The following is a 25,391-nucleotide window of genomic DNA, read 5'->3' as shown; positions in this document are numbered from 1 at the left end:
CCACTTCACTTCACATTGATTGATTGATTTCTGGAACGCCTCGGGATCCCCCGGGAAGAGCCGGACGAAGTGGCTGGGGAGAGGAAAGTCTGGGCTTCCCTGCTTAGGTTGCTGCCCCCGCGACCCGACCTCGGATAAGCGGAAGAAGATGGATGGATGGATTCCGTAATCAATTCGCTGCTGGAGTGAGGCTCTTAGAGGACGCGACGGCGGGATTGATCTCCAACTTTTAAGAGTCTGCCTGCTCTTCCTCCCGTCCCCCCCCTGAGTCCGGACAAACTCTCGGGTGTCACATTTGCACATCCTTCCGTCGCCGCATTGTGCTGCAATGACCGTTAAAAAAAAAAAACAAGCGGTAAAAAAAAGTCAGTTCGCCATTCGCCATCACGTCTGCGCCCACGTACTGTACGTGACGGCCACAGAGCCCCTTCCTGAAGACGCGGCGTTCTGTTCTGTTCTATTAGACATCGCAGCCATCATCGCCAGACCTGAGCAAGATTCTCCGGCGGCCCGCAGACAGACGGCCGGCCCCCCGCCCACACGGCAATCACATTATCCCAGCAGTGCAGGACCAGAGACGGAGAAACAAGATGATCGATATGGTGCACTGATGTCTGCCTGCACACTTTAGTTGCTTCCTAACCTCAGCCCAAAGAGAGCAAAGAGGGTCGGCGTCAAACTGCTTGAATTAAAAAAATAAAAATAAAAACTAGGGCTGGGCAACGATTACAAATTTTAATCGAAGTTAATTGCACTATTTCTCCGATTAATCGCGATTAACTGCATTGTATACGCAAAGCCCAATAATGACTTCAAAAGTAGTGTGTAGTGCACCTTTATTGGAATATTCTCCCACATGAACAAAAGCGCCAAAACATTTGTTGTGCAAACACAATTTAAATCAGTCCTTGTTAAACAGTAGCAGTTAAATAGCATATTTGATGAAAATCAACTCCAAAAATGTAAATACAAACATTGAAGCTTATTGCCACTGCCAGGGTATTTAAGTTATCCTGTTTGTTATGGAAAATAAATATAATCTACATACAAATCTCTGAGCCACAATCATAACATCTGAACAGGCAATTTCTGAGGTAACAGCAGAAACATTTTTTTTATCACGGTCTTATGTTTAAAAAACCTATATTACAGGTAGTGGGCTGTTTTAGGGAATTTTTGATCAAATTATCCGTAGTAGCAATATTAATAATGTTGTGATTATTCTGCGTAGTGCACTTAAAATAATTATGACCATATCTAGGAATTGATATGATGGGAATTTTCCGATTGTTTGCTTGGTGCTTTGATTAACTGAACGCATATACATGGTACTATATTGTGATGTTATGAGCCAGGGAAAAAAAGAACTACCCTACCCAGCATGCAACAAGAGTGACGAGCATGCTAGGTTGTGTCGCCATGACGGCATCTTGTATGTTGTGATATGCACGCTCTGAAAGCAAAGGTTAAGAACTCAGCCAACACTCCTGGTCTGCATTATTCATAAATAGACAGACAACACATATACTCCGCTGCTTCACAGGCCGCTAGATGTAGCCGGCAAAGTATTCCCATGCTAGCTAGCCGCTCTAGCAAGCACGCCTCATTCAGTCCAAAACGGCCCGATCTATCCACATTCAGAATTGTCTGGCGGTCGTAAGTGATCCCGGAGTGACCACGCTGTAAGCCAGCCATGACATTTGCAGAATTGTCCGGTATTTTTGCCAAATGTTCCATCTTTACCAAGAGCCCCTCCACGCCGTCTTGTTAAGAAAAGGCGTTAACAAAATAAAAGCATGTAAACAACATACGCAAATGTGCGATAAAATAATTGTCGGCGTTAATAGATTGATGAGTTAACGCGTAATTAACGCATTAATTTGCCCACCCCTAATAAAAACGCATTACCAAAAGACAACAACATTTTTGAAGTGTATGGAAAAGACGGACGTGGCGCTGGTGGCGTCAACATGCCTGAAAAATGGAGATAAAATGCAGTTTCGTACACTGTAACACAGTGTTGTTCAACCAGTGATATGCGATATTGTCTGGTGTGCCAAGGGGAAATTATAAAACTTCACCTACCGTATTTCCTTGAATTGCCGCCGGGTATATAGTATGCGCCTGACTGGAATTACTGCCGGGTCAACTCGTTTTGCAAAATAATTAGCGCATGCTTAGCATTACCGCCGGCTCAGGATTAACGCCGGGTCGCAAAAAAATTATTTTTATTAGCGCATGTCTAGAATTTCCACCGGGTCAAACTCATTTTTGCAAAATAATTAGAATATAACTAGAATTTCTGCAGGGTCAAACTCGTCACGTCACGAGGGACACTTCACCTGTCATCGTTTTCAAAATGGAGGAGGCTGATTTCAATCATTTGAAATCGCATAAAGGGAAGAAGATTAAAAGCTATTCAGTAGGATTTAAGGTCCAAGCTATTGAATATGCTAAAAAGAACAGTAAACGGCTATGTTTTATTAATATACCGTAGCTGCGTGTGTCAAATATGAGTCATTAAATGACTCCCGCCTCCTGGTGACTACTCGGCTGCAGAAGAAGTGACAACAAGCAGTAAGAGTGAGCAGCGATCGTTTATTTTTTCCTCTCGCTTGCACTTTTAACATCAATCAATGTTTATTTATATAGCCCTAAATCACCAGTGTCTCAAAGGGCTCTACGAACCACAACGACATCCTCGGTAGAAACCACATAAAGGCAAGGAATAACTCACACCCAATGGGACGTCGGTGACAGTGACAATGATGACCATGAGAAACCTTGGAGAGGACCACCCCCCCGCCCCTCATGGGACCGAAAGCAATGGATGTCGAGCGGGTCTAACATGATACTGTGAAAGTTCAACATGGAGGATTACATATTTAAAATAAAAACAGTTTTCTAATCTGGACTTTCAATCAAGGAAGATCTCCATCGAGACAGAGAGACTTTTAAAACTGAAGAAAGATAAGGAAGACTTCCATAAACAAGTTATCAATGCGTTTGATCAGAAGGAGCTGCGCATGGACTTCATTTATAAGTAAAGGTACGACCGTAATAACGTTTTTTTATTAAATGTGCTTTTCATGATGGTATCCTTACATCACACTCAAATTTATAAGCGCAGGCCTAAATTTACCGCATGCCTTTGGTAAGTGCCGGAGTGAGAAAAGGTTTTAAATTAATTAATGCCCCGGCAGTAATTCAAGGACATACAGTAATTGGTCCCAAAAATATTTTTTTGCATATCAATAATTATAATCTGCAAACAATGTGCCGCCGTTTAGTGTCTGTGGTGTGTAATACTCCATGTCAGTAGGTGGCAGCGGGTAGTTCATTGCTTTGTAGAAGTCAAAATGTGTCGGGGTGAGACGAGGATATCGATATGCAGACCACGGCGTGCGGGCAAAAAGTTATGAACCAAAAATTAACAAAAAGGGAAAGAAAAAGGTATGCAAAAGGATATCAAAACTGACCTGGCTACAAAGTAAACAGAAACGGAATGCTGGACGACAGCAAAAACTTACGCAGAGTACATCCGCACATGACGTGACAATCAACAATGTCACCACAAAGGAGGGTAGCGACAACTTAAACAGCCTTGAATTGATTAACGTGGACCCGGACTTAAACAAGTTGAACAACTTATTGGGGTGTTACTATTTAGTGGTCAATTGTACGGTATATGTACTGTACTGTGCAATCTACTAATACAAGTTTTAATCGATCAATGCTTGCTAACACAAAGCAGGGTTCTGCTGGTGGTGTGTCTTCGTATTCTTAAATGGAAAAAAAAAAAAAAAACGTCGAAAAACACTGCCGCAACAAATATGACAGTGGGAGGCCGTAAAAAGTATGACGGTAGGAGGCCACGGGGAAGACCCAGGACACGTTGGGAAGACTATGTCTCCTGGCTGGCCTGGGAATGCCTTGGGATTCCCCGGGAAGAGTGGATGGGGAGAGGGAAGTCTGGGCTTCCCTGCTTAGGCTGCTGCCCCCGCGACCCCACCTCGGGGAAGCAGAAGAAGATGGACGGATGGACGGATGGAACCTCGTGAACGGTTAAACTCAGCAGCACAAATTTGATCTGTAAATTCCGTAATCAATTCGCTGCTGGAGTGATGCTCTTCCCTGCTTAGGCTGCTGCCCCCGCGACCCGACCTCGGATAAGCGGAAGAAGATGGATGGATAATAAATATATAAAATATATATATATATATAATATGTATGTGTATATACATATATATATATATATATATATATATATATATATATATAATATGTATGTGTATATACATATATATATATATATATATATATATATATATATATATACATATACATATATCTGTGATGAGGTGGCGATTTGTCTAGGGTGTACCCCGCCTTCCGCCCAATTGCAGCTGAGATAGGCACCAGCACCCCCCGCAACCCCAAAGGGAATAAGCGGTAGAAAATGGATGGATGGATATATATAGTGTAATATATAATGCATATATATATATATATATATATATATATATACATGTATATATATATTTATATATATATATATATATATATATATATATATATATATATATATAATATGTATGTGTATATATATATATATTTATATATATATATATATGTGATGAGGTGGCGATTTGTCTAGGGTGTACACCGCCTTCCGCCCAATTGCAGCTGAGATACGCACCAGCACCCCCCGCGACCCCAAAGGGAATAAGCGGTAGAAAATGGATGGATGGATATATATAGTGTAATATATAATGCATATATATACAAATATAATGCATATATATATATATATATATATATATATATATTCATTATATTTATATTTATAAATATATATATATATATATACACATACATATTATATATATATATATATATATATATATATATAAAAATGATATAACATAATATATATACTTGTATATAAATATAAATTTACCAGGATATTCAGGTAGCATGTGAGCAAAACAAAAGTTTATCAACGTATGGAAAAAAGAAGAAAAAACAAGAAGTGAGCCTGTTCTAGTAAGAATTGCAGGACTAATACAGTACTTGGGTTCCTGCATATGGATAAAACATCCCCTATTTGTTAACATGCAGTCATGGTCCAGTGCGTGATTTTAGTACCATCTCCTACTAAATGACCCGGAAAACATTCTCTCTTACCGGCAGATTTGGGGGTGAATTTGTCCCTGTTGGCGGCACACACAGCCAGCAACCGGTAGCCCAGGTCCAGGTCAAAGCCCTGCTGGGCTGCCACGCGACTTACCACCTGAAACAAAGAAGAAGAAGAAGGCGCTTTTTAATAATCAAAGCAATTAAGGAATTTATTATTATTTTTTTTAAATTCATGGCTCAATTTTGCACAGGCTGGAGCGCCGCTGCCGTTCTTTTAGTCAATGAAGTGCTGAGTGTGCATGTGTGTGGTCTCCAGAAGGTCTGCAATTAGCGCCTGGGTGAAGAACATTGGTATTAACAGCTTTAGAAGTGTAGTGGTACCTCAACTTCAGAGTGTTTGGCGATAAGAGCTGTCTCTCTGCTAATTGTTATGATTTAAGTGGCAAGCAACAAATTGTGTTTACAAGCCTCGCCGCTATTACAAACCCCGTTTCCATATGAGTTGTGAAATTGTGTTAGATGTAAATATAAACAGAATACAATGATTTGCAAATCCTTTTCAACCCATATTCAATTGAATGCACCACAAAGACAACATATTTGATGTTCAAACTCATATTATAATTAACTTGGAATTTCACGGCTGCAACACGTGCCAAAGTAGTTGGGAAAGGGCATGTTCACCACTGTGTTACATCACCTTTTCTTTTAACAACACTCAATAAACGTTTGGGAACTGAGGAAACTAATTGTTGAATCTTTGAAAGTGGAATTCTTTCCCATTCTTGTTTTATGTAGAGCTTCAGTCGTTCAACAGTCCGGGGTCTCCGCTGTCGTATTTTACGCTTCATAATGCGCCACACATTTTTAATGGGAGACAGGTCTGGACTGCAGGCGGGCCAGGAAAATACCTGCACTCTTTTTTTTTTACAAAGCCACGCTGTTGTAACACGTGGCTTGGCATTGTCTTGCTGAAATAAGCACGGGCGTCCATGATAACGTTGCTTGGATGACAACATATGTTGCTCCAAAACCTACACAGGCATTAATGGTGCCTGTGTAAGTTACCCATGCCTTGTGCACTAATACACCCCCATACCATCACAAATGCTGGCTTTTGAACTTTGCGCCTAGAACAATCCGGATGGTTATTTTCCTCTTTGTTCCGGTGGACACCACGTCGCCAGTTTCCAAATATAATTTGAAATGTGGCCTCGTCAGACCACAGAACACTTTTCCACTTTGCATCAGTCCATCTTAGATGAGCTCGGGCCCAGCGAAGCCGGCGGCGTTTCTGGGTGTTGTTGATAAATGGGTTTTGTTTTGCATAGCAGAGTTTTAATTTGACCAGCAGTTACAAAAAGGTTGGGGACCACTGACGTAGGACATCTTCAGGCGTTTGCCCAGCTCATGGAGCCATCCTTGGGGAAGAGACGGGACGACAACAGGGTGACAAGAACTAAATCATCCAGACTAGAGATAAATTGTATTATTATGTTTATCCTAACTAAAACTAAGTATATTTATTAATTAAAAAAAAAAAAATACATTATTACTATATTTTGCTAAAAACATCCACATTAATTGTATTTTTATTTGTATTTTTTCTGATTTCTTATTACATCCAGCCATAGAATTATACATTAAAATAAACATATTTGAAGTAATTAATTTTAAATTATCTTAATAATTCATTTAAAATGACCATATTTAATTATTAAAATAATTGTTTTTTATCAACAACATTATATATACTATATATATAATGTGTGTATATATATATAAATATATATACTTTCACACATATACTGTATATACAGACGTTATATATATATATATATATATATATATATATACATGTATATAATTTGTACACATATACATACACACACATATATATGTATATATATATATACACTCTTACTCTCTCTATACATGTATATATAAATACATATACAGTATATCATGTTTGTATATATTTATATATATAATTTGCACACATATACATACACACACACACGCACACACATATATATATATATAAATATATATACTTTCACACATATACTGTACATACACATACATACACACGTTTTATATATATATATGTATATATATATATATATATATATATATGTATATATATATGTTTGTACACATATACATACACACATATATGTATATATACACTCTTACTCTCTCTATACATGTATATATAATTACATATACAGTATATAATGTTTGTATATATTTCTATATATAATTTGCACACATACATACACACACAAATATATATATATATATATATATATATATATATATATATATATATATATGAAATACTTGACTTGGTGAATTCTAGCTGTAAATATACTCCTCCCCTCTTAACCACGCCCCCCAACCTTTCCCACCCCCCTCCACCCCCCAAAATCGGAGGTCTCAAGGTTGGCAAGTATGATAGCAGTTAGCGTCCCATTACCCACAATGCACTTCTGCCATGACCCTCCTATGGGTTGAGGTGCATGTGACCATTGTTGACATTTTCTTCGTCTCTTCCGGGAATGAGATAAATAATATTATTTGATATTTTGAGGTGGCGACTTGTCCAGGGTGTACACCGCCTTCTGCTCGATTGTAGCTGAGATAGGCGCCAGCGCCCCCCCGCGACCCCAAAAGGGAATAAGCGGTAGGAAATGGATGGATATTTTACGGTAATGTGTTATTAATTTCACACATAAGTCGCTCCGGAGTATACGTCGCATCCAAACTATGAAAAAAAATACGATTTATAGTCGGAAAAATACGGCAATATTCCCCCCCCAGCTCGGACAGCGGCGAGGGAGAGCGACTCCCGGGCAGATTGTCGCACGTGCTGGCTGTAATTCTCCTGATAAGGAGCTGTTTGCGGTGGGAGTGTAATGAAGCAATTTAGCAGATGGAGGAGCTCCACGCTGAGTGGGATCTCAGTGCCGGGCTGCATTGTACGCTTCTTTATCAGCCTCTAAGAGGCTTTTATTGTCATTAATGAGCCTTTATCTGTTTGCTCACGCTACCACTTGTGATAGAACAATGCTCTATCAGCCTGATCTCTGAGATGCATGAGGGGAACGCTCCACCAAAGGCATTAAAGACTCGTTCTCCGTATCATTTCCACACACGTGTGTTGATATCACACTCTCGGAGTGACAGCCGGAGAACAGTATCAACAGTAATGTTCTGCACCGACTTCCAGACTATTTATTTTAAGAGAGCCATCAATCAATCAATGTTTATTTATATGGCGCCCACATAAGGGCAAGGAAAAACTCACAACCCAGTGGGACGTCGATGAGAATGACTATGAGAAACCTTGGAGAGGACTGCAAGTATGGATAATCCCCCCCTCTCCAGGGGAGACCGGTGCAATGGACGTAGAGTGGGTCTAACATAATATAGTGAAATCCAGTCCATAGTGGATCTAACATAATATTATGAAATCCAGTCCATAGTGGATCTAACATAATATTGTGAAATCCAGTCCATAGTGGATCGAACATAATATTATGAAATCCAGTCCATAGTGGATCTAACATAATAGTGAGAGTCCAGTCCATAATGGATTTAACATAATATTGTGAAATCCAGTCCATAGTGGATCGAACATAATATTATGAAATCCAGTCCATAGTGGATCGAACATAATATTATGAAATCCAGTCCATAGTGGATCTAACATAATAGTGAGAGTTCAGTCCATAATGGATTTAACATAATATTGTGAAATCCAGTCCATAGTGGATCGAACATAATATTATGAAACCCAGTCCATTGTGGATCTAACATAATATTCTGAGAGTCCAGTCCATAGTGGATCTAACATAATGTTGTGAAATCCAGTCCATATTGGATCTAACATAATAGTGAGAGTCCGGTCCATAGTGGATGTAACATAATATTGTGAAAGTCCAGTCCATAGTGGATCTAACATAATAGTGAGAGTCCAGTCCATAGTGAATCTAACATAATATTGTGAAAGTCCAGTCCATAGTGGATTTAACATAATAGTGAAAGTCCAGTCCATAGTGGATCTAACATAATATTGTGAAAGTCCAGTCCATAGTGGATCTAACATAATAGTGAGAGTCCAGTCCATAGTGGATCTAACATAATAGTGAGAGTCCAGTCCATAGTGGATCTAACATAATAGTGAGAGTCCAGTCCATAGTGGATCTAACATAGAAGTGAGAGTCCAGTCCATAGTGGATCTAACATAATAGTGAGAGTCCAGTCCATAGTGGATCTAACATAATAGTGAGAGTCCAGTCCATAGTAGATCTAACATAATATTGTGAGAGTCCAGTCCATAGTGGATCTAACATAATAGTGAGAGTCCAGTCAATAGTGGATCTAACATAATAGTGACAGTCCAGTCCATAGTGGATTCAACATAATAGTGAGAGTCCAGTCCATAGTGGATCTAACATAATAGTGAGAGTCCAGTCCATAGTGGATCTAACATAATAGTGAGAGTCCAGTCTATAGTGGATCTAACATAATAGTGAGAGTCCAGTCCATAGTGGATCTAACATAATAGTGAGAGTCCAGTCCATAGTGGATCTAACATAATATTGTGAAATCCAGTCCATTGTGGATCTAACATAATACTGTGAAATCCAGTCCATTGTGGATCTAACATAATATTGTGAAATCCAGTCCATTGTGGATCTAACATAATATTGTGAAATCCAGTCCATAGTGCATCTAACGTTAAATTGAGAAATCCGGTCCATAGTGGATCTAGTATAATAGTGAGAGTCCAGTCCATAGTGGATCTAACATAATAGTGACAGTCCAGTCCATAGTGGATCTAACATAATAGTGAGAGTCCAGTCCATAGTGGATCTAGCATAATAGTGAGAGTCCAGTCCATAGTGGATCTAACATAATAGTGAGAGTCCAGTCCATAGTGGATCTAACATAATAGTGAGAGTCCAGTCCATAGTGGATCCAACATAATAGTGAGAGTCCAGTCCATAGTGGATCTAACATAATAGTGAGAGTCCAGTTCAATAGTAGATCTAACATAATATTGTGAGAGTCCAGTCCATAGTGGATCTAGCATAATAGTGAGATTCCAGTCCATAGTGGATCCAACATGATAGTGAGAGTCCAGTTCATAGTGAATCCAACATAATATTTAATCTCACCCCTTGAAAATAAAATAAGCTAAGCTGTGTCCAAACTTTTGGCTTGTACTATATATCGTCCTGAGAAACTGTTTTTTTTTAGAGCTACAAATTGTTATGCGTTAGAATAATTATGTGTAAATTATCACACAACTCTTATACTTAAAGGCTGTTGCTATGGTTATGATCAATTGTGCTGCGTTGCACTTTTCTATCCGTGCAAAGGGATATCGTTCCGTATCAGTGTTGTTTGTGTCCAGAACATCTAGCGCCGTGACGCGGACAGAGCAGATACAGGGCGATATCACGAGAGTCAGCACATTTGCATTTCTGAATAATGATATATTGTGGAATTACACCCCCCCCCCCCCCCTCCCCTCCCTAAGAAGCAACTTCAGTGATGTAACCAGGGACCTGCCGAATAAATATAGAAAGCACGTGGGACTGTTATCTGAGAGTGTAGTCTGAGTACAGCCCAAAAACGTCTCTCCTCATTGAGCATAATTGAACTCTGTCTCTGCACGACTCCTTGCTTCTTGTCTGTTTAATACATGTCTTCAGTGTTGGAACCTGTCATTATGTTTGTCCAGAAATGTCCACTGCAGAGGACACTGGTTCTTGAGCATAATTGAACTCTGTCTCTGCAGGATTCCTTGCTTCTTGTCTGTTTAATAGATGTCATCAGTGTTGGAACCTGTCACTATGTTTGTCCGGAAATGTCCACTGCAGAGGACACTGGTTCTTGAGCATAATTGAACTCTGTCTCTGCAGGATTCCTTGCTTCTTGTCTGTTTAATAGATGTCATCAGTGTTGGGACCTGTCATTATGTTTGTCCGGCAATGTCCACTGCAGAGGACACTGGTTCTTGAGCATAATTGAACTCTGTCTCTGCATGATTCCTTGCTTCTTGTCTGTTTAATAGATGCAATCATTGTTGGAACCTGTCATTATGTTTGTCCAGAAATGTCCACTGCAGAGGACACTGGTTCTTGAGCATAATTGAACTCTGTCTCTGCATGATTCCTTGCTTCTTGTCTGTTTAACAGATGTCTTCAGTGTTGGAACCTGTCATTATGTTTGTCCAGAAATATCCACTGCAGAGGACACTGGTTCTTGAGCATAATTGAACTCTGTCTCTGCACGATTCCTTGCTTCTTGTCTGTTTAATAGATGTCATCAGTGTTGGAACCTGTCATTATGTTTGTCCAGAAATCTCCACTGCAGAGGACACTGGTTCTTGAGCATAATTGAACTCGGTCTCTGCATGATTCCTTGCTTCTTGTCTGTTTAATAGATGTCATCAGTGTTGGAACCTGTCATTATGTTTGTCCAGAAATGTCCACTGCAGAGGACACTGGTTCTTGAGCATAATTGAACTCTGTCTCTGCACGATTCCTTGCTTCTTGTCTGTTTAATAGATGTCATCAGTGTTGGAACCTGTCATTATGTTTGTCCAGAAATGTCCACTGCAGAGGACACTGGTTCTTGAGCATAATTGAACTCTGTCTCTGCATGATTCCTTGCGTCTTGTCTGTTTAATAGATGTCATCAGTGTTGGAACCTGTCATTATGTTTGTCCAGAAATGTCCACTGCAGAGGACACTGGTTCTTGAGCATAATTGAACTCTTGTCTCTGCACGATTCCTTGCTTCTTGTCTGTTTAATAGATGTCATCAGTGTTGGAACCTGTCATTATGTTTGTCCAGAATTGTCCACTGCAGACGACACTGGTTCTTGAGCATAATTGAACTCTGTCTCTGCACGATTCCTTGCTTCTTGTCTGTTTAATAGATGTCATCAGTGTTGGAACCTGTCATTATGTTTGTCCAGAATTGTCCACTGCAGACGACACTGGTTCTTGAGCATAATTGAACTCTGTCTCTGCATGATTCCTTGCTTCTTGTCTGTTTAACAGATGTCATCAGTGTTGGAACCTGTCATTATGTTTGTCCAGAAATGTCCACTGCAGAGGACACTGGTTCTTGAGCATAATTGAACTCTGTCTCTGCACGATTCCTTGCTTCTTGTCTGTTTAATAGATGTCATCAGTGTTGGAACCTGTCATTATGTTTGTCCAGAATTGTCCACTGCAGACGACACTGGTTCTTGAGCATAATTGAACTCTGTCTCTGCACGATTCCTTGCTTCTTGTCTGTTTAATAGATGTCATCAGTGTTGGAACCTGTCATTATGTTTGTCCAGAATTGTCCACTGCAGACGACACTGGTTCTTGAGCATAATTGAACTCTGTCTCTGCATGATTCCTTGCTTCTTGTCTGTTTAACAGATGTCATCAGTGTTGGAAACTGTCACTATGTTTGTCCAGAAATGTCCACTGCAGAGGACTCTGGTTCTTGAGCATAATTGAACTCTGTCTCTGCATGACTCCTTGCTTCTTGTCTGTTTAATAGATGTCATCAGTGTTGGAACCTGTCATTATGTTTGTCCAGAAATGTCCACTGCACAGGACACTGGTTCTTGAGAAATATATACTGAGAAGGAACCACATTTTTGGTTTGTTGATGTAATGATGACAAATCAACAGAGCTCAGTGTTGCGGTGTCATGTTCTCCTTCTCACGATATCACTTCACTCAAAGCCCCCAGAGACTCATGTACTCATCAAACAATTATGATCTGCCTTTAAAAGCACCCCCAACTACAAAAAAAAAATGTTTGCATACCGTCAGACATCCCATGAGGCTTTGCTCAAAAGGTCGCTGGAAGGCCCGGGGATCTCCGCACCAGTCCAGCAGCTCCGTGGCCGCCGAGTGGAAGTTGGCCGGGTTCTGTAAGTGCTGCACAAACACAAGCAAACCATTAGCAACGACAACAACAACAAAAATCATCCTTTTTCTTCCCATGAAGTGAAAATTGTACGAAAAAACGCTGCAGGCAAATAGTTGCACAGCGTCTTTAAATTGAGGTCTTGTGTTCGGAGGACCTGGACCACGTCCGACGTACGCCCAGTCGGCGCTTATTGTGCCGCATCGTGGGGAAGAAGCCAGAGTTTCTTGTAGGGCTGGGCGATATGACAAAAAAATATATCACGATATAAGTGTTTCATATCAGTCGATATCGATAATTATCGATTAAAAAAAAAAAAATTCTAAATAAAGACCAAGGGAAAAAAGGCTGAATTTAAATAATTTTATTTTAAATATATAACCTTTAAGCTTTAGAACGAGGTCAGCATTAAGAAAAACTGTCAAATAAATGAAAATACTGGTCGATGTGCAAATATTGACATTAATACTAAAGTATTGTCCGATCATTACCTTATAAAATTCGAGGTTCAGACGCATGTTCAAACTCATTTGTATACTCTAGCCTTTAAATAGACTCCCTTTTTAGACCAGTTGATCTGCCGTTTCTTTTCTTTTTCTCCTATGTCCCACTCTCCCTTGTGGAGGGGGTCCGGTCCGATCCGGTGGCCATGTACTGCTTGCCTGTGTATCGGCTGGGGACATCTCCGCGATTCTGATCCGCCTCCGCTTGGGATGGTTTCCTGCTGGCTCCGCTGTGAACGGGACTCTCGCTGCTGTGTTGGATCCGCTTTGGACTGGACTCTCGCGACTGTGTTGGATCCATTGTGGATTGAACTTTCACAGTATCATGTTAGACCCGCTCGACATCCATTGCTTTCCTCCTCTCCAAGGTTCTCATAGTCATCATTGTCACCGACGTCCCACTGGGTGTGAGTTTTTCCTTGCCCTTATGTGGGCCTACCGAGGATGTCGTAGTGGTTTGTGCAGCCCTTTGAGACACTAGTGATTTAGGGCTATATAAGTAAACATTGATTGATTGAGTGATTGATAAATAAATGCTTACCCAGACTTCTCAACTATGCTCTCACTGCATCCGTTATTTCTTTATAACGTTTGGAATTTTTGTCGTATTGCACTGCTGCCGAGTGCCTCTCCATGGTGGTCTGTTGTTGCCGCTTCGGTGCTGTTCCACTTGCACCGGCCGATGTTGTGGCCGTTTGCTGCTGTACTCCAGCGGGTGAGAGCGGCTCAGGTGGTAAAATAAGTTTGTCGTGTTCCAAGACTACGACCTTGCAAAGTTTGCAGACGGTATCACCCTGATTCGTATCGGACTTAAACAATCCAAAATACTGCCAAACTGGTGACGTGACGGTTCCTTTTTTATTTATTTGTGGGGGCGGTATAGCTCGGTTGGTAGAGTGGCCGTGCCAGCAACTTGAGGGTTGCAGGTTCGATTCCCGCTTCCGCCATCCTAGTCACTGCCGTTGTGTCCTTGGGCAAAGGCACTTTACCCACCTGCTCCCAGTGCCACCCACACTGGTTTGAATGTAACTTAGATATTGGGTTTCACTATGTAAAGCGCTTTGAGTCACTAGAGAAAAGCGCTATATAAATATAATTCACTTCACTACAATTTCCTCTCGTGCTGCCGCGCTCATATTCCCGTTTCGTTGAAAAACGTATTGGGGTGTTACCATTTAGTGGTCAATTGTACGGAATATGTACTGAACTGTGCAATCTACTAATAAAAGTATCAATCAATCGTTGCCCCCCCCCCCCCTTGTTAGCATTTCCCAGAATGCCTTGCGGTTCAGGCTAGGCCGTGACAGGTCGAGAGGCTGAAGCCCTTCGTTTGCCTACACTCCCCAGAACGGTTCCGGCTCTGCGTTTCTTAATATTTTCTTCTAACAGAACTCAGTGAAATTATCGAACGTTCTATCGACCCCATTTTCTATTGATATTGATCACACGTCAATCGCGATATATATCGTTATCGTTATATCGCCCAGCCCTAGTTTCTTGTTCATCTCTCTTGGCAACAGCCGGTCCTCACCCTCAAGACCCCCGTACCCCGATCTTAAATCCCTCGTTTGCTTCTCTCCAGACTGCAACAGAGCCCACGGGTCGGACTTGGTCCGGGATAAAGAGACGAGGACCTCGGTCCTGGCAGCCTGGTGCGTGCAGCAGACTCCCTTGCCTTTGCCAGTTTTAAAAGAAACATAAGATTTTGTAAGGTTTTCAAATACGAACTAAAAGAAACATAAGATTTTGTAGGGCAGGGGTCGGGAACCTTTTTGTCTGAGAGAGCCAAAAAGCCAAATATTTGAAAATGTATTTCCGTAAGAGCCATATAATATTTTCCTTAACACTGAACACAACTAAACGCGTGCATTTTTAAGTGAGACCAACATTTCTAGAGTATAATAGGTCGCTTATTCTTTGTAATAACATTGTTATTCTGAAGCTAACTGTGGCGGGGGGCGTGGCCTGCAGGCCTGCAACAAACTGGGGTGTTGCCAGGACCGGCCTCGAAATCAGCGAGAGCTGCATAGATGGCCCACCTGGGCCTTGTTATCTAATCACCTGTCGCTCTGTTTTAAGCAGCAGCAAGGATGAGAGATGGGGTGGGGGCTGGAGCCAGCGCACGAGCGAGAACGAAAGAGAAAAATACAATTGCTGGAAAGCAACTGAGAGACTTATTGAAAAATACAACAATAGTGTAACCCTGAAACGGGCTCTCATGTTGGTTCTTGGTGGTCTGAAGAACCCCCAGGAGGACAAGCCCAACACTAACCAATAATGAATAAATAACTTCTTAACGCAACTTCTTGAACAGGTGCGGTAGAAAACGGATGGATGGACTAAAAATGCATTAGAATGTTTTATGTTTTGAACATTATTTTTAACACTTATTACAAGTGGAATTATTCATTACTTTATCGTGTTAAGCTTATATCAGCTCAGATTTATCCGTGAGCCAGATGCAGTCATCTGGCTCTAGAGCCATAGGTTTCTCAAAGTGCAATTGCAAGAAATTTAGGGATTTCAACATCTACGCTCCATAATATCATCAAAAGGTTCAGAGAATCTGGAGAAATCACTCCAAGTAAGCGGCATGGCCGGAAAACAACATTGAATGACAGTGACCTTCGATCCCTCAGTACCAAAAACCGACATCAATCTCTAAAGGATATCACCACACGGGCTCAGGAACACTTCAGAAAACCACTGTCACTAAATACAGTTGGTTGCTACATCTGTAAGTGCAAGTTACAGCTCTACTAAGCAAAGCAAAAGCCATTTATCAACAACATCCAGAAACGCCGCCGGCTTCTCTAGGCCCGAGATCATCTAAGATGGACTGATGCAATGTGGAAAAGTGTTCTGTGGTCTGACGAGTCCACATTTCAAATTGTTTTTGGAAATATTCGACATCGTGTCATCCGGACCAAAGGGGAAGCGAACCATCCAGACTGTTATCGACGCAAAGTTCAAAAGCCAGCATGTGTGATGGTATGGGGGTGCATTAGTGGCCAAGGCATGGGTAACTTACACATCTGTGAAGGCACCATTAATGCTGAAAGGTACATACAGGTTTTGGAACAACATATGCTGCCAACTAAGCGCTGTCTTTTTCATGGACGCCCCTGCTTATTTCAGCAATACAATGCCAAGCCACATTCAACACGTGTTACAACAGCGTGGCTTTGTAAATAAAAGAGTGCGGGTACTTTCCTGGCCCGCCTGCAGTCCAGACCTGTCTCCCATGGAAAATGTGTGGCGCATTATGAAGCGTAAAATACGACAGCGGACTGTTGAACAACTGAAGCTCGACATAAAACAAGAATGGGAAAGAATTCCACTTTCAAAGCTTCAACAATTAGTTTCCTCAGTTCCCAAACGTTTATTGAGTGTTGTTAAAAGAAAAGGTGATGTAACACAGTGGTGAACATGCCCTTTCCCAACTACTTTGGCACGTGTTGCAGCCATGAAATTCTAAGTTAATTGTTATTTGCAAAAAAAAAAGTTTATGAGTTTGAACATCAAATATGTTGTCTTTGTAGCATATTCAACTGAATATGGGTTGAAAAGGATTTGCAAATCATTGTATTCCGTTTATATTTACATCTAACACAATTTCCCAACTCATATGGAAACGGGGTTTGTAATAGAAACATAAGATTTTGTAAGGTTTGCAAATACGAACTAAAAGAAACACGGCTTGAAAAATACTATACAGAAACACACGTGCGCTACTGTAATAATCAAGCTAGCTTCGTTAGCATTCGCTAATATGCTAACACGTTCTATTTGTATTGTAATCAGTTTCGTAAAATTCACCGACACGTCACCGGGGAGTTATTGAGTCTGTTTAGCTGATTGGAGAGCTAGCTAGTGGGTCCATGACGACGACCTCTGTTTGTTTGATCAGCCGTTTTACTGCCCTGTCACAAACAGTTAAGGTATGTAAAGAAACATTTGCAAAAATATTTCTTCGTAAATACCTTATTTCACAATGTATATATATCAGCACGATATAGTCTGGCACGGCTAATATATGTAAAAATATATTTTTTCCCTACAATTTAGTGGTTGCAGCGAGAAAATGGGTAGGTTGAGAGTTCAAACCCCGGCCGAGTCATACCAAAGACTATAAAAATGGGACACATTACCTCCCTGCTTGGCACTCAGCATCAAGGGTTGGAATTGGGGGTTAAATCACCAAAAAATATTCCCCGGGCGTGACCACCGCTGCTGCTCACTGCTCCCCTCACCTCCCAGGGGGTGATTAACTTAAAAAATACAGCACTTTAATCAAGTGATTCTTACGCGTACCACTAGATGAAGCCTGCACCACAGTTTGAGAATCCCCGGTTTGGACAGAATAGTGACAGAAAAAGTGCCTCCTGTGTAAAAGGGGTTATGTTTAATGAAGGCATTCATGCACCTATGCCTTTTACACAGAACCCAGCGGTATGGCGTATAAAATGCAGACTTTTCAACTTCACACTTTACTGTACACAGAGGCCGCTTCCTGCCAGGAAGGGTGCACGCCTTTCCCCCCGTGCCGCTGGCGAGTGTGAGAAGCACCGACACGGAATGGGAGGTCAAAGCAATTTTCAAAAAGGGTGTTTACGTGTTGAAAGCACTGTGTGACAGGTACCGCATGCAGACAAGTGTAAAACGCCCCTTCAGGATTTTGCGGGCAATTTTCATGATCGCTGCTAAAAAAAACCGCCTGATTTTGTGGCAGATTTTAACACCATCCACCCATCTTTTTCCGCTTATCCAAGGTCGGGCCGCGGGGGCAGCACCCTAAGCAGGGAAGCCCAGACTTCCCTCTCCTCAGCCGCTTCGTCCAGCTCTTCCCGGGGGATCCCGAGGCGTTCCCAGGCCAGCCGGGAGACCAAGTCTTCCCAACGTGTCCTGGGTCTTCCCCGTGGCCTCCTGCCGGTCAGACGTGCCCTAAACACCTCCCTAGGGAGGCGTTCGGGTGGCATCCTGACCAGATGCCCGAAACACCTCATCTGGCTATTCTCCATGTGGAGATATTAAAATGTTAACACAGTGAACAAAAGAAGGTTTTTTTTTTCCATCTTAAATTAAACATTTTTTAACATTGACAGCTATTCTCTCGCGGGGATTTTTTTTAGATGCCAAAAAATGCAATGTAAAGTGTATTTGGGTGTTTGTGGCAATAAAATTGCGGAGAAAAAGTGAAAGTTGTGAAAAAGTGTTTTGATTTTTCCTATGTAATTATTATCGGGGAAATTTGCTGGGGAAAAAAAAAGTAATTAATGACGAAATATAAACAAAAATTCTGAGAAAAGCATCTGGCCAACATGTGCAAATGTTGAAACATAGAAAACAATGTTGAAAGAGTCTTATTGGACCCCAAAAAATTGCCTGGGGCCACAAAAAAAAAAAAAAAAAAAAAAAATTATGTGTAAGTTATCACATAAGTCTTATGCTTAAAGGCCGTTGGTATAGTAATCATCAATTGTGCTGAAGTTGTACTTTTCTATCCGTGCAAAGGGACAACTTGGACGGATGCTTCCGGTTCAAGGCACAAAACGGGGAAATACATTTTATACCCCCAGCACTTGCGACGATCAAACTCGTCAAAAAAGATGGCGCCCTAGCAAAGCAGTGAAGTGAATTATATTTATATAGCGCTTTTCTCAAGTGACTCAAAGCGCTTTACATAGTGAAACCCAATTTCTAAGTTACATTTTAAAACCAGTGTGGGTGGGTAAAGTAAAGTGTCTTGCCCAAGGACACAACGGCAGTGACTAGGATGGTGCAAGCTGGGATCGAACCTGCAACCCTCAAGTTGCTGGCACGTCCACTCTACCAACCGAGCTATGCCGCCCCAATAACAAATCACCAAAAATTAATCCCGGGCGCGGCCACTGCTGGGCGGCATAGCTCGGTATGTAGAGTGGCCGTGCTAGCAACTTGAGGGTTGCAGGTTCGATTCCCGCTTCCGCCATTCTAGTCACTGCCGTTGTGTCCTTGGGCAAGACACTTTACCCACCTGCTCCCGGTGCCACCCACACTGGTTTAAATGTAACTTAGATATTGGGTTTCACTATGTAAAGCGCTTTGAGTCACTAGAGAAAAGCGCTATATAAAATATAATTCACTAATTCACTCACTGCTCCTCTCACCTGATCAAGGGTATAAAATGTGACAATCATTGGTACTTTAGCTTTATAACACACCTTTTCGGTGTTTCTGTCTGTTATATGAAAAATATTTGGCTGGCGGGCCCCATTTTGGGTGAATTATATTTATATAGCACTTTTCTCTAGTGACTCAAAGTGCTTTACATAGTGAAACCCAATATCTAAGTAACATTTAAACCAGTGTGGGTGGCACTGGGAGCAGGTGAGTAAAAGTGTCTTGCCCAAAGACACAACGGCAGTGACTAGGATGGCGGAAGCGGGAATCGAACCTGCAAACCTCGAGTTGCTGGCACGGCCACTCTACCAACCGAGCTATGCCGCAATCCCTGGTTTAGACGGTTGCGTCTGAGCGCTGTTAAAAAAAAATATGATCGTCAAAAATGTTGATGATTGGTCGAAAACGTGCAGGGGAATTGTGAGAATAATTTTATATGTATTTTATCACACAACTTGTTTGTTATGAGTTCAGGTTGCCCCGGGTGAAGACAAAAGCTGTCTTGGATCTTATCAAGCAAAAGACTTGTTAAACCTCCACTGTGTGCGATGGAATGCGCCGTAGAGGTGTCGGTTTCTCAGATCTTGGACAGCCACGGGAAAGACCTTATCATGAGACCCGTGATCTACAAGCAGAAAGGGGGCAAGCCTGACACCGCTCCAGGCACACTTTCTGTTTGAACTCTTTATGACCCAGTGCAGCGGTTGATGGCCCACTCCACTTAGAAGAAGCTGCAGCTATGTAATCCGGAAATGCCCAAATACAGGAGGAGGCGTAGAGCTCCCTCCTCAGAGTGGTGTGGTGACACTGTAAATGGTAAATGGGTTATACTTGTATAGTGCTTTTTTACCTTCAAGGTACTCAAAGCGCTTTGACACTATTTCCACATTCACAACACACACTGATGGCGGGAGCTGCCATGCCAGGAACAGGGATGACGTGTCTTGCTCAAGGACACAACAAACATGATGAAGTTGGTAGAAGGCGGGGATGGGGATCGAACCAGGAACCCTCAGGTCCCAGGCAAGGCCACTTTGCCAACGGCGCCACGCCGTCCCCCGTCCCCTGTTTGAGGGTGTAAGACCACACACTCTCATCATGAGCTAAATTGAATCCTGTCTCTGTTTGATTCCTTGCTTCTTGTCTTGTTTAATAGATAGCCCGGATTTAGAATTGTGTGGATTTGTTTGAATTTGCAACCACGCAAAATCCTGGCGGGACTGATCGCCGAAGCGACAATGTTGCAGGAATCTGTGTGAAAGGGGGCTAACGCCAGGCACTTTTTCATCCATCCGTTCGGTTACGGTGTGAGAACGGCCATCGGGAAAAAAAGATCGGTGCGTCGGGCCGACAGCGAGGACACAACGAACATGACCAAGTTGGTAGAAGGCAGGGATGGGGATCGAACCAGGAACCCTCAGGTCCCAGGCACGGCCACTTTGCCAACGGCGCCACGCCGTCCCCCGTCCCCTGTTTGAGGGTGTAGGACCACGCACTCTCCTCATGAGCTAAATTGCATCCTGTCTCTGTTTGATTCCTTGCTTCTTGTCTTGTTTAATAGATAACTTGGATTTGGAATTGTGTGGATTTGTTTGAATTTGCAACCACGCAAAATCCTGGCGGGACTGACAATGTTGCAGGAATCTGTGTGAAAGGGGGCTAACGCCAGACATTTTCTCATCCATCCGTTCGGTTACAGTGTGAGAACGGCCATCGGGAAAAAAGATCAGTGCGTCGGGCCGACAGCGAGGACACAACGAACATGACCAAGTTGGTAGAAGGCGGGGATGGGGATCGAACCAGGAACCCTCAGGTCCCAGGCACGGCCACTTTGCCAACGGCGCCACGCCGTCCCCCGTCCCCTGTTTGAGGGTGCAGGACCACGCACTCTCCGCATGAGCTAAATTGAATCCTGTCTCTGTTTGATTCCTTGCCTCTTGTCTTGTTTAATAGATAGCCCGGATTTGGAATTGTGGGGAATTGTTTGAATTTGCAACCACGCAAAATCCTGGCGGGACTGACAATGTTGCAGGAATCTGTGTGAAAGGGGGCTAACGCCAGACATTTTCTCATCCATCCGTTCGGTTACGGTGTGAGAACGGCCATCGGGAAAAAAGATCAGTGCGTCGGGCGACAACGAGGACACAACGAACATGACCAAGTTGGTAGAAGGCGGGGATGGGGATCGAACCAGGAACCCTCAGATCCCAGGCACGGCCACTTTGCCAACGGCGCCTAGCCGTCCCCCGTCCCCTATACGAGGGTGTAAGACCACACACTCTCATCATGAGCTAAATTGAATCCTGTCTCTGTTTGATTCCTTGCTTCTTGTCTTGTTTAATAGATAGCTCGGACTTGGAATTGTGGGGATTTGTTTGAATTTGCAACCTCGCAAAATCCTGGCGGGACTGATCGCCGAAGCGACAATGTTGCAGGAATCTGTGTGAAAGGGGGCTAACGCCAGGCATTTTCTCATCCATCCGTTCGGTTACGGTGTGAGAACGGCCATCGGGAGAAAAAAATCGGTGTGTCGGGCCGACAGCGAGGACACAACGGACATGACCAAGTTGGTAGAAGGCGGGGATGGGGATCGAACCAGGAACCCTCAGGTTCCTGGCATGGCCACTTTTCCAACAACGCCACGCCGTCCCCCGTCCCCTATACGAGGGTGTAGGACCACGCACTCTCCTCATGAGCTAAATTGAATCCTGTCTCTGTTTGATTCCTTGCCTCTTGTCTTGTTTAATAGATAGCCCGGATTTGGAATTTGTTTGAATTTGCAACCACGCAAAATCCTGGCGGGACTGACAATGTTGCAGGAATCTGTGTGAAAGGGGGCTAACGCCAGACATTTTCTCATCCATCCGTTCGGTTACGGTGTGAGAACGGCCATTGGGAAAAAAGATCAGTGCGTCGGGCGACAACGAGGACACAACGAACATGACCAAGTTGGTAGAAGGCGGGGATGGGGATCGAACCAGGAACCCTCAGGTCCCAGGCACGGCCACTTTGCCAACGGCGCCACGCCGTCCCCCGTCCCCTGTTTGAGGGTGCAGGACCACGCACTCTCCGCATGAGCTAAATTGAATCCTGTCTCTGTTTGATTCCTTGCCTCTTGTCTTGTTTAATAGATAGCCCGGATTTGGAATTGTGGGGAATTGTTTGAATTTGCAACCTCGCAAAATCCTGGCGGGACTGATCGCCGAAGCAACAATGTTGCAGGAATCTGTGTGAAAGGGGGCAAACGCCAAGCACTTTTTCATCCATCCATTCGGTTACGGTGTGAGAACGGCCATCGGGAAAAAAAGATCGGTGCGTCGGGCCGACAGCGAGGACACAACGGACATGACCAAGTTGGTAGAAGGCGGGGATGGGGATCGAACCAGGAACCCTCAGGTTCCTGGCATGGCCACTTTTCCAACAACGCCACGCCGTCCCACGTCCCCTGTTTGAGGGTGTAGGACCACTCACTCTCCGCATGAGCTAAATTGAATCCTGTCTCTGTTTGATTCCTTGCTTCTTGTCTCGTTTAATAGATAGCTTAGATTTGGAATTGTGGGGATTTGTTTGAATTTGCAACCTCGCAAAATCCTGGCGGGACTGATCGCCGAAGCGACAATGTTGCAGGAATCTGTGTGAAAGGGGGCTAACGCCGGGCACTTTTTCATCCATCCGTTCGGTTACGGTGTGAGAACGGCCATCGGGAAAAAAAGATCGGTGCATCGGGCCGACAGCGAGGACACAACGAACATGACCAAGTTGGTAGAAGGCGGGGATGGGGATCGAACCAGGAACCCTCAGGTCCCAGGCACGGCCACTTTGCCAACGGCGCCACGCCGTCCCCCGTCCCCTGTTTGAGGGTGTAGGACCACGCACTCTCCTCATGAGCTAAATTGCATCCTGTCTCTGTTTGATTCCTTGCTTCTTGTCTTGTTTAATAGATAGCTCGGATTTGGAATTGTGGGGAATTGTTTGAATTTGCAACCTCGCAAAATCCTGGCGGGACTGATCGCCGAAGCGACAATGTTGCAGGAATCTGTGTGAAAGGGGGCTAACGCCAGGCATTTTCTCATCCATCCGTTCGGTTACGGTGCGAGAACGGCCATCGGGAAAAAAAGATCGGTGCGTAGGGCCGACAGCGAGGACACAACGAACATGACCAAGTTGGTAGAAGGCGGGGATGGGGATCGAACCAGGAACCCTCAGGTCCCAGGCACGGCCACTTTGCCAACGCCGCCACGCCGTCCCCCGTCCCCTGTTTGAGGGTGTAGGACCACTCACTCTCCTCATGAGCTAAATTGCATCCTGTCTCTGTTTGATTCCTTGCTTCTTGTCTTGTTTAATAGATAGCTCGGATTTGGAATTGTGTGGATTTGTTTGAATTTGCAACCACGCAAAATCCTGGCGGGACTGACAATGTTGCAGGAATCTGTGTGAAAGGGGGCTAACGCCAGACATTTTCTCATCCATCCGTTCGGTTACGGTGTGAGAACGGCCATCGGGAAAAAAGATCAGTGCGTCGGGCGACAACGAGGACACAACGAACATGACCAAGTTGGTAGAAGGCGGGGATGGGGATCGAACCAGGAACCCTCAGGTCCCAGGCACGGCCACTTTGCCAACGGCGCCACGCCGTCCCCCGTCCCCTGTTTGAGGGTGTAAGACCACACACTCTCATCATGAGCTAAATTGAATCCTGTCTCTGTTTGATTCCTTGCTTCTTGTCTTGTTTAATAGATAGCTCGGATTTGGAATTGTGGGGAATTGTTTGGATTTGCAACCTCGCAAAATCCTAGCAGGACTGATCGCCGAAGCGACAATGTTGCAGGAATCTGTGTGAAAGGGGGCTAACGCCAGGCACTTTTTCATCCATCCGTTCGGTTACGGTGCGAGAACGACCATCTGAAAAAAAGATCAGTGCGTCGGGCCGACAGCGAGGAGGAGAAACAGACTTAGCTGCAGCCTATTCTGCACGAGCGATGTGAGCCGGCATTGTTGCTGTGCGTCGGGCGGCGCCGTCAGCCTCCGGCACGAGACGACTGAGCGCTAACGCGGCGGAGGCGGGGGAGGAAGGGGGGTTTGTCTGCATGTGAACTCACGACTCCTCTCGCCGTCGCCACTCTGCCTGACAACATATAGTCGAGGCCAGGGGGGAAGCGGTGTTTCCTCCTCAAATAGGAAACTGCTCTTGCTGGCGTTCCAGGGGTTGGACGAGGACGAGGACGGGGAGGGGGCGTGGGCGGCGGGGTAGCGGAGGCACACATCCTGCACACAAAGCAATGATGGACTGATTCCTTGTGAAGCCCGCCAAGGATCAGACGGCTCACTGCCTACTTGACTGCTTAGTCTCGCTGCTCCCACAATGCACTTCACTTCAGTGCAGTCTGGTGCCATCATGGCCGGGCTGTAAGACGACCACGGCGTATCCCGCCGGGTGTGACAACGCACAATCCAATGTGGAAACAACGAAGACGCCTGGTTCGATGCTACTGCTATAGTGTGGCGCACAATGTTGACTTAATTACAAAATAAACACATCAGCACTGTTAGCAAAGTCATCATTCTGCCCTCGTTACTCAATTCCAGCGTGTGCAGCTAGTTAACAGTATGAGGTGAAGTGAGTTATATTTATAGT

At 43.6% G+C, this 25,391-nt stretch overlaps 1 protein-coding gene across 4 annotated transcripts in view; it reads right to left on the bottom strand.

Moving 5' to 3' along the window:
* Nucleotides 1-25,391, bottom strand: part of LOC133559717 (zinc finger MIZ domain-containing protein 1-like) — a 493,896-nt gene that overhangs the window by 102,442 nt on the left and 366,063 nt on the right. For all 4 annotated transcript variants that reach the window (XM_061911751.1, XM_061911754.1, XM_061911753.1 and 1 more), the window contains 2 exons: nucleotides 12,989-13,102; nucleotides 5,188-5,293 (listed from right to left, as the gene is read on the bottom strand). In XM_061911751.1, coding sequence (XP_061767735.1) covers nucleotides 5,188-5,293; nucleotides 12,989-13,102 — 220 coding nt within the window. The remainder of the gene's footprint in view (nucleotides 1-5,187; nucleotides 5,294-12,988; nucleotides 13,103-25,391) is intronic.

This window comes from Nerophis ophidion, linkage group LG09, assembly GCF_033978795.1.
Source record: "Nerophis ophidion isolate RoL-2023_Sa linkage group LG09, RoL_Noph_v1.0, whole genome shotgun sequence".
Classification (NCBI taxonomy): Eukaryota; Metazoa; Chordata; class Actinopteri; order Syngnathiformes; family Syngnathidae; genus Nerophis; species Nerophis ophidion.
Note: the sequence above shows the minus strand (reverse complement) of the source record. Positions and strands in the feature narration are given on the sequence as shown.